This window comes from Solanum pennellii, chromosome 2 (genome assembly GCF_001406875.1).
Source record: "Solanum pennellii chromosome 2, SPENNV200".
Lineage (NCBI taxonomy): Eukaryota > Viridiplantae > Streptophyta > Magnoliopsida > Solanales > Solanaceae > Solanum > Solanum pennellii.
In genome coordinates, this window is record NC_028638.1 from 39,146,438 (window position 1) to 39,157,647 (window position 11,210).

The following is an 11,210-nucleotide window of genomic DNA, read 5'->3' on the forward strand; positions in this document are numbered from 1 at the left end:
CAGAGACTCGTTTCCCGTACCAATTTCTCAAGAGTTGAAGTGTTTTGCAACGGGAGCTTACGACGGCTCGTCGTGGATGTGACGGCACGTCCTGCAGGTCCGTCACCGATTACAGAGAGTCGATTTTCAGTACCCAATTTCAGAATTTCTAAGTATGCTGAAACGAGACATCTGTGACGGGCCGTCGTGCCTATGACGGTCCGTCGTGATGTCCGTAATCTTAGCCAGTTTTTTCCAGAAATAAATCTGCTGCTCAAAACGACTAAGCAGGTCGTTACAGTAGAACTACAAAATTACAACCAAACATGGTATAAGTTATGTTAACTTTTCTACCTAAACAAAAATTTCTATCAAACATTGTATAACTGAATACGTTGTTTTATACATGAATAAAATGCAAGTTATACCGTAACCAAGCGGTCCCTAATTAGTTTCATCTAACATATCTATCTTTCATCATCACATGTACCAATAACTCTATCCATCAAGACTTAGACAGATAGAACGAAATCATCTTTAAGCCACACTCTTGGATGCCAATTTATTCGATTGTAGGTATGGAGGGAGAGTGTTGGCATTATATTCAATTGTAATGGTTAACTATATTTGTCTTCAATTTTATTTTATTTTTACTTTTGCATATATACAAATTATTAATTTAGAATACTTAAAATAATAATTATTCAGAATCTATAAACTTTAAATTTTAACTCCACATTTCTTTTATTTTATTCTACATAAAAAATTAGGCCTCGCAAGACAAACAAGCTCATATGTGTGGAATTGATTTTAAAGCAACTAAACTTGCAAAAAATTGTAAATTTTGACTACATCTTAAAGGAGTTACCTAAAATCGGCTATATGTGTGCACTGTATGCCATGTGTGTACAAGAGAATTGGATTTCCCTATATAAAAGGTGAGAAGTTGTGGGCAAGTTTGAGCCCATTGGCTACAAAGGCAAAATACGCCTAGCCCAGTTTCATTTTCATATTCATATTCATGGACAATGGTGAAATGTTTTCTTTACACAAAAACAAGCTATTTGACAAATATCACATAAGTATACGTTTGAAAATATTAAAGGAAAAATTACTTATATACACATCTTCTTTCCCATAATTACCATTAATCCTTGTCATTTTAAAAAAATTTCAAAATTCCTTATTTTTCTCCTAAAACTATCGGCCGGATACATAACTCATAACTCCAAAAGTCAAAGTTTATCACTTCCTAATTTCACTTCCTGATTTCACTACATACATCACTCTCTATTTCTTATCAGTTAATTTCTCAATTACTTTTGAAATTCAAAATCAAGTCTCTATCCTGTCAAAACTAATTCAACATGAAATAGGTAACTTGTTCATCTCTTCAAATTGTCTGTTCATCCTTCATTTTTTATTTTTTTCTTTCTTCTTCAAAACATTGAAAATGAACCATCTTTTAGTCTTGCTTTTACACAATTAAACTCAAATAAACTCCTCGTGTTATTTTATTTCGAAGATATTGTTTGGGTTGAAAACAAATCAAAAAACTGCACGACTCATTAATAGCGAAAGTAAAGATTGAGAAGTTGGAGATAGAGCATGTAATATCGAATTTGCCATGAGACGAAAAACAATGTTATTATGAGTGAACAACAAAGGGGGACGAGAGGAGATGGACATATCAAATGGTTCATGCTTAGTCGAAGATTGATAACTTTTCTATTCAAGAAATTCTCAAAAAATGGTGAGGTGCGAGTTTGTCGAATCTGCAGAAAGTTCATCAATACTAAATAGAACTTATATATCAAATGTTTTTTTTTAAAAAAAAAAATCTATCAATTTTTATACTTTTTTTGTTGGTAAATCATGAATGACCCATAAACGACAAATTCATGTTTCATATTGTAATGTATCAGTATTTAAGAGCAATCAGTTAGTATGTTGATCTTGTTCTATCGATTGTTTAATGTGTTTCAGTTAGCTAATCAAATAATGATACATTAATGAAAATATAATGTGTCATATTATAATGTATCAATATTTAAGTATATTTAGTTGATACACTAAATCTAATTTTGTTTATTATTTTGAATAGTTGTTGTAATTTTCTGAAATTATTGATATAAAATAATGTTTAATAGTGTATCATTCAAAACATGTACTTTTTAGTATGCATCAGACACAAAAATTTATGAAAATGTATTTGATACAAACATAAGATGAATGACAAGTTACTAATTTAAATGTACTTCTTTGTTTATATCATGTTTAAGGGTTGAACAATTTTTGTATCATGATCAACTGGAGGGCATTTTTGTATCATGTGTGGAGTTGTTGTAATTATGTGAAATTGTTGATACAAAAATTCAATATTCGAGTTGATTATCTTTGCACAAGATATGTAACATTATGATGGAGATACATACTGAAAAGGCAATGTCAGACTATGTTAGCGATAGAGATGATACTCCAAGGCTCAAAGGTCGCTTCATTCTACCGCATCAAAATGATTTAATTCTTGTCGAGTAGTTATTATGTACCAATGAATAGACACCCTTCGATGTTTTGTGTCTTTTTTAAGACAATTTTACTTAGGCTTTAGAGTGTTACTCTAAAAACTGTTTCATGTTATTTTTTGAATTTTAATTTGAATTTTTTGTTATTGATTATATTACATAAAATTTTTATATTTTGTGTTTTAATGATAATGTTGTTGATACATAACATATGACATGATACTTAAATCTTTCAGATTATTCATTTGAAGTTCAGAAATATAAGTATCAAATTCATAACTAAGTTTAATCAATTGTATATAAAGAAAAATGGTGTTTGTTTGATACATTACATGTATATGGTGTTTCCCACATGTTGAACATGATACAAAAGGAAAATTCAGAAACACATAATCAATCTTTCACTTTATATATATATGATACATTAGATGAGCTTTATCAATGCATATAAATTACATTATTATGTATCAGATTCACATAACTTATTATTAGATAACTTAGATATGAGTCTTATCAATGCTTATGGATTCACATAAGTTAATTATGTATTAAATAAATCACTCACACACAAAATTGAACTATTTTTAAAATTAAAATTAGTGAAACTCACGTATATTGTATAGATACTTCACATTGTTAACAATTCAAACTACTTTATTGAAATATAATAGTGCGAAATTCATATAATTGAAAATTTATTCAACATGAACATGAATGTCTCATACAAACTCAATGATTCACTTTCTCTTGGAAAAAAAAGTACAAGTCCTATGATTATGGTATTCTATTCCACAACAATTCGTGTATCTCGACTTTTAAAACGGTTAAATACATATATCTTGCCTTTAGTGATGCATGTAGCTCACAGTCAAAATATGATATATAAAGTAATGTTATAAATTATCGTGAATATTAGTAATTAGGATCTAAAGTAGTGAAATTTATGTATAATATATCTGATACATATTTACTGCAATGTAGTAATCAGAATAGTAAGGATGCATATAATGTAACATCTTGCTCTTGAAAACAGCAATTGCGTGTGCACAAGGTATTTCGTCTAGTTGAAATCTTTCATAATACATATTTTTGGCTCAAGGCTAATAATGTATCTTCTTCCAGATTCATAAACCAAAAGGATAAATTCAGGCGATGTAACAACCTGCAATAAGTCTATGATACAGTAAATGAAATATCATTTTTGATGTCTTTTGAAGCAAGACTGATCAAAGTTTTTTTTGATGGTTCAAGGATTGACAAACACGAAAAATAGAAAAGAACATGCTTGAGTTCTGATCGAGGAAAATTGAACATGACAAAGAACGTGATGGCATCCCAACTAGTAAGACATGCATCTCTCTTACCCAATTAACAACCCCGTCATTTTAAAATAATTTCATTTTGCTCTTGTTTGAACAAAAACACTAAAAATAATTATCAAAATCGGCAAAATTAAACATTGTTGATAGATTTTTTTGTGTTCTTTTGAACATCGATTAATGGGGCTTGATAGATCACCGGATGTAGCCAATGTACCTCTCCAATCATCTTGTTTGTTGTATCAATAACATATTTGAGATTCCATCACTTTTGTAACTTTCATAACTCACTCCGTTCATCTAAATTTTTAAATATCTCAACAAAATTGATATATTCATCTTGTATCAATAATTTTTTTGAATTATTTTTTCGACATTAATCGTTGTTCAATGAAAAATATGTAAATGTGAAATTTGAATTGTGAATTTGTTACCTATTGGGATAGGGACTGATAAGAATCAGTTAGGCATTAATCAAGGAATTAAAATAAGTAAAAATATATTTTACGTGCGTTAATCAAGGAAATTAAAATATGTAAAAATAAATTTTAATTGATCAACTGCTTTTTAAGCGCAACAAGAAGCTGTTTTGTAATGTATCAAATATAATGTATCCGGACAGTAAGTATGTATCTAGCTGCCTCTTTTTTTAAGGGATTTTGTAAATTGAAAATTAGTAAGGATAGGTTGTAATTTGAATCTTACACTCTAGGATTTCTATAATTTATACAATGTTAAATCCTGTGAAATTTGTCAATCAAATTTAAGCTAGCGTTGGATCATAGATTTCCAGATATTCCTCACAAATATTATTTGAATGAAATTTCATCAAGTATTTGATCATAGTATTTGGAAGACATATTTCACTCTTTTAGAAAAATATTATTTATATTCATAAATTTTAAAAATTATCAAAATTAACCATAAATTTGTATAAGTCAATTGGATCTCCTGTTACAAGTAATATTCATAACACTAGAGCAATGTGGTAGTTTGGAGCGAGTGCGACAAACATCATTTCATACATCGCGAAGTAGACAAAATACATGATTTTGTTACCCTGAGCTAATTGTTCATCATTTTCATCTACAATCATGTCATCACTTTTATATTCACAAAATATTTCATCACTAGTTTGGTGTTCACGTGAAAAATTATATAATACAACGCAAACAATTATTATAGAGGGTATTTTCGTAAAAGATAAAAGTTTAGTGTAAAAATTGAATTGTAAAAAATTTCCCAAATAATAAATTTGACTCAAATAATAGAAAAAACTAGTGCTTCTATTTGTGAATTTGAGATATTTGTCAAAAATATTTGTCTTATAATAAAAAATTATATAGACAAACATTATTTGTCAAACTTTTCTCCAAATGTAACTTGGGAAATCTAGTATTTTCTCCGTTTAAAAAAGAATAACCTTCTTTACTTTTACTCTATTTCAAAAAGAATAATATCTTGCCTTTTTTTGTAACATATTAATTTCAGCTTGACACGTGACATATTTAAAGTCACAAAATTGAAGGATAATTTTAATTTAAAATCATAAAATTCAAAAATATTTTTTATATTCTAAAATTTCCTGCCAAATCAAACCAGATCATTGTTTTTTTTAAAAGGAGGGAGTACTATTTTGAGTGTCAATCCATCGAATCTTATTATTTGCTTTTTAATTGGTATCACGATTGAGTTAGTTTCTTCAAAAACTCCATCAACATAAAATTTTCCTCTCTATGAATTAGGAATTCAGTGGCTCTTCGAGGTCTTTTTTTTAAATATAGATGAAAGTATGGAGCTTCTACAAGAATTTTTCGTCTGTGCCAACATTCACCGGAACACCATTCTTGACATTCGAAATAAACAATTTACTTCAACTCTGCACCAATTCCAATTCAGTAGACCAAGCCAAACAAACTCATCAACAAGTTATTGTGCATGGTCAAAGCCACAACCCGTTCATCATCACCAAATTGATACAAATATATACAGAAAGCGATGATATTAAATATGCCCAGAATCTGTTTGTCAAATTGTCTCAAAGAAATGTGTTTGCCTGGACAGCCATGATTTCATATTTTTCACGTAACCGCCTAATTAAAGAATGTGTCAATACTTATAAGGAGATGAAAAGGGAGGACATTTTACCTGATGGATATGTGTTTCCTCTAGTACTGAGGGTTTGTGCTAAGTTTTCAAGCTTGGGTATTGGGGTACAAGTGCACAGAGATGTAATTGTGTGTAGTGTAGAATGGAATCTCCAAGTTAGTCATTCTTTAATTGATATGTACTCTAAATGTTGTGATATTCGGAGTGCTAAACGGGTATTTGATTTGATGCAAGAAAAAGATTTGCTTTCATGGAATTTGATTATTTCGGGATATGTATGTAATGAGTTACTTGATTTGGCTGTTCAGATGTTGGGGCATATGAGTATGGAAGGTTGTCAGCCAGATATAGTAACTTTGAACACGGTGATGGATGCTTATTGTCGGATGGGTCAATGTGATGAGGCGAGGAAAATATTTGTGCTAATCAAAGAACCAAGTATAATATCGTGGACGACTTTGATATCAGGCTATTCAAGAATTGGAAATCATGGTAGTGCATTGAATATTTTTAGGGAAATGATATATAGAAGAGAAGTTTTGCCTGACCTAGATTGTCTCTCTAGTGTACTTGCGTCGTGTCAGCTTATTGGGGATTTAAGGAGCGCCCAGGAGATTCATGCACACGGGATTAAACTAGAATCACTTTTTGCTTTTCACAGATCTTCTGGACCTGCATTACTCACTCTGTATGCTAAATGTGGGAGGATTCAAGATGCAAGACATGTTTTTGAGTTGATGGATAGAACGGATGTTGTTTCTTGGAATTCCATGATTCATGGTTTTGCCGAACTAGGGATGAAAGACTTGGCTGTGGAGTATTTCAAGGAAATGCTGACTATGGGAATCAAGATTACCGAGACCACACTTTCAATTGTTTTGCCAGTTTGTGATGTCAAATATGGGAAACAAATTCATGCATATATATCGCGGAGCAGTTTTTGGGATGCCACTCCCATTTGGAATGCACTTATTCACATGTATTCAAAATGTGGGTGCATTGGAAACGCTTTATGTGTATTTTCTCATTTGGCTCATAAAGATATAGTGTCATGGAATACAATCATTGGTGGGTTGGGAATGCATGGTTTGGGCCAAGATGCCCTGCATATCCTGGAAAAAATGAGTCATTCTGGCGTTCAACCAAACGCTTTCACATTCACTTCAGTTCTTTCAGCATGCAGTCATTCAGGACTTGTTGATGAGGGGTTACATATTTTCCACAGAATGGTGGAGGAATTTGGACTGAACCCCAGAATGGAACATTTTACTTGTGTTATTGATTTACTAACACGAGCTGGTCGGCTTGAAGATGCCACAGATTTTATAGGAAAAATGTCTGTTCAGCCAAACAAGCATATATGGGGTTGTGTACTTGCTGCTGCCTTAGCACACCAAAAAGTGAGCATTGGAGTTCTTGCTTCGGAGAATTTAGTCGAGTTGGAGCCTGAAAATCCAGGACACTATGTAACATTGTCAAATTTGTATACTAAAGCTGGAAGAATAAGTGATGCTCTTGCTGTGCGAAAAATAATGGAAATCAAGGGGTTGGTAAAGAGTTCTGGTTGTAGCTGGGTAGTGGATGGAAACTGAGAAGAGAAAAAGAGATGTAAATGTTTTACCTTAATCTTCACCAGATTCAAAATTTCTAACTTGAGGTTTTTGCAGTTTGAGTGCAATTAAAGATTTTGACATCATACTTCTTGAACTTGCTTCAGCTCCTTGATATTTTAAAGGTTAAGGTTAGTTAGAGATACTAAAATTTTGCCTGTCCTTGGTAAGTGTTTACTATATTTACAATGAACACTTGACTAAGCTTAGCTTGCTCTCTTTCTGCATTACTCCATTGTGGACAAATAGTTGCACTGTGTCATCTTTTTATTTACGGAAAAGGGTCTAAAATAATGATTTTTACTTAGGAGGTTAGGAAAATAAAAATGAAGTGATTGAAATTTTAACTTGGAACCATAGATGAATTTTGAACCCACTAAACCACCGAACTAACTATTAATATTGTGTTCAACAGATCCAAAATCAATATATAGATACGTAAAAGTAAAACAAATTCTGTTATATATAGATAAAGTATAATTTCTTGTCTAGATCCGCCCTCGCTTGCATGGAAGTGACATGAAAGTAGAGCTAAGAGATGCACAATCAAGCTAAGATGACATTATTTTACTGAATGAGAATATATTTATTATATTCTGGAACCGTGCTCTAAAGTTTTGCAGATTATAACGTTAAAGGATTAAGTTTGATCGGCATTAATTATAATTTATGTACTAATCTCTCCATTTTAGTTTTAACATTGTATTCTTCTTCTTATAGTAGGGAATTGATCTCTAATTCCAACACTAAACTTAACTTGTTAAACACCACAAGATTCATGTTGGATTGTATTGCCATTTCATTAAAGTAGTTGAAACAATAAGTAAAAAAAAACAAACTTTTATCAACATAGTTATGTCTTCTATTTACAAAGCCCAGCACACCTCTGAACAAATTGAAAACTACTTCTTTGAACAATTTTTTTTTGTCTAATAAGTCCTAAATATAAACAATTTCATGTCTTATGACATGAATACACGCAATACTTACATTTATATGTACATACGGAAAATATAATATAATGCGCCTTCAAGGCCAGACATGCGATAAAGTTGGAATAATAGGGAACATTAGCATGATTCCTGCACAAAGATGATATTTACAAAAATAAAATACTAGCGCGCTAGTGACCGATCCCGGGACTATGACCATCTACATGTCCAGGAGATGGTGAGGCAGGTGGATACTCATTGTTTTGAACAGTGAATTCTGCCAGCTTTCTACTCTCAAGAGCATTAGGTTTCATCAAATATTTTTTGTCCTCAAATTTGATGTTTCTCCCCTCAATAGATTCAACAATATTAGAGAAGATCATTGCAAGGACAAAGATAGCAAGGATATTATTCTTTGTTTGAGACATATTAAAGGAATTAAATGAGAGAAATAGGAGTAATGAAATTGATGGGATGCTCTTAACCTCTTTCTTCCATAGAGTATTTATACAAGAAAAAAAAGAAGGGCAAATTATGAGTTATTGGATCCTCACTAGTTGGAGATTCTCACATGTATAAGAAAAAAAGCTGCGCCACTGACTTTTTTCCTTTTATTTGCAATACGTGAATGCAAATGGTAGCCTCCGCGAGTTCACCCGACCTCAGTACTTTTAATTTACATTAGTTAGTTATTTATTAGGGACATACATGACAGGGTTGCTTCGGGTTTTTTTTCAAATATCAAATCAAATCATTTATATAAAATTTTAAATTTATAAACCAAACCAAACTAATAATATCCAGATTTTTTTGGATTTTTCAACCTCGGGTTGGTTCAGGTTTTTCAAATACCAAACTAAACCATTGTGTCAAATTTTTAAATTTATAAAACAAGCCAAATAATAAACTTTGTACTTTTTCAGATTTTTAGATTTTTTCGGTAAAGTTTGCATCCAAACATATAACTAACTTGTGTTTCATATATTTCTTTAGTCCAACCAAAATACAATTATCTAAGACATTTCTTAAAAAATAACACAAAATATGAGATGAATATTGATGATACAAAAATATTCAATTAAACATAATAATGAAATCATCATATAAAATAAATATTGTAAAGTCATAATGACAATGATCATAATTTAAAAATACTAAATCATGCTAAAATAAGTTTAATAAGTATTAATTATATTACTAAATATTTAAGGAAAATTAAAATTAGATTATGTATTTTAATTATCTAACTAAACAACAAATATTCAATGTTATTATCATTCTCAGTGTTGAATTGATTTTCTTTTTGCATTAGTATTGATTTGATTTTGATTTAAGTTTTATTATAATTATCAACATATATGAATTATAATCTTTATTGGACCATTTCGATATCTAAGTTTTGAACTTGAAATAATATATTAAAAGATAAAACTATGAAATAGTATAAGAAATATTTTAAAATTATATCAAAGTAAATATTTTTATGTATAAAATAAATTTTAAAATAACATATATAATATCGAGTTGGTTTGGTCTCCGGTTGTTTTTTTCCAGCTAAACCAAAACCAACCCAAATATAGTCTGGTTTCTTTTTCCAATATCAAACCAAGTCAAATCAAACCACTAGCCGAGATTTTTCTCGGGTTGACTCGATTTGCGGTTTGATTTGATTTTCGGTTCGGTTTTGTACACTCCTAGTATTTATATACACAATCCTTTTTTTGTTTCAATCTAGTTTTTTTACTAACCTTTTGTAGGAGAAATTACACTGATAAACAAACATATATTAGTTGATTAGCTAACATAGTTATAGTTCAAATTAATTACCACTCATGACCTCTTTTTGGCTATAATTATGTGTGCACTCCTCTATTATACATATACAAATACAAATTATATGATTGATATACAAATATAATTCACCTCTCTTCACTGTCTGCTCTCTTTTGCTCGCCTATCTCCTCCCTCTTCCAATCTCGCTTGCTTTTCTCCACTCCCTAACATTTAGCTGTGAATTGTTATTAGCAAACTACAGCTATGGAGTCTAATTAAATTTATTTTAGTGGCTATTTGTGAAATTTTCCCCTTTTTATTTGACATATCAATATTTTAAATTGTTAATTATTGTGATTTATCTTACTTGTTACCTAGTTTTCAAATATATAATTATTTTATTTCAAAAGATTTAAAGCTTCTCTGTTTGAATTCATGATTAAAGTTTAGAAGTTTGAATCTCAAATTTAAGTTGTACCACGTAAATTAGAAAAATGACATCAATTTTTTTTCGTTTTATAAATATGAAAAATTATAAATTTAGACCTTGATAATTTCAAAGAACTAGAATTATAAGCCTATATATAAATTTCAAATTCTAATTTTGTGGCTAAAAATCGCAAGGAAACTACATTATTGAATCATTCTAGAGTAAAATCTTATGATGAATAACTTAACTCAATGGTGTAAAATTCTGCGTACTACCTAATTATATAGTGTTTTTGCACAACACTGTTCGATTTACTCCCTCATTTTCTTTTTATTTGTATCATAATAAATCTTCAATTTTATTTGTCCATCTTAGTAAATGAAGAAAATTATATTACTTTTATTCACTTTTAGTATTAACTAACTATTAAACATCATTCATAAGTTTTGTTTAATAAAACAAACGATTGATTAAAAATTCTTAATGAATGTGCCAGTCTGTAGGATAGTATAGTCGAAGTACTTAATTGCAAC

The 11,210-nt window shown here is 30.2% G+C and overlaps 1 protein-coding gene across 1 annotated transcript; it reads left to right on the forward strand.

The window, feature by feature from the left end:
* The first annotated feature begins 5,467 nt into the window (after positions 1-5,467).
* On the forward strand, positions 5,468-7,628 carry LOC107009580 (pentatricopeptide repeat-containing protein DOT4, chloroplastic-like). The gene has a single exon (XM_015208921.2). It carries the CDS (start codon positions 5,608-5,610, stop codon positions 7,522-7,524), a length of 1,917 nt encoding a protein of 638 aa, XP_015064407.1. The 5' UTR covers positions 5,468-5,607; the 3' UTR covers positions 7,525-7,628.
* The last annotated feature ends 3,582 nt before the right edge of the window (positions 7,629-11,210 follow it).

Coding starts and splice junctions, on each gene's coding strand:
- LOC107009580 (XM_015208921.2), top strand. CDS start 5,608: ATGAAAGTATGGAGCTTCTACAAGAATTTTTCGTCTGTGCCAACATTC.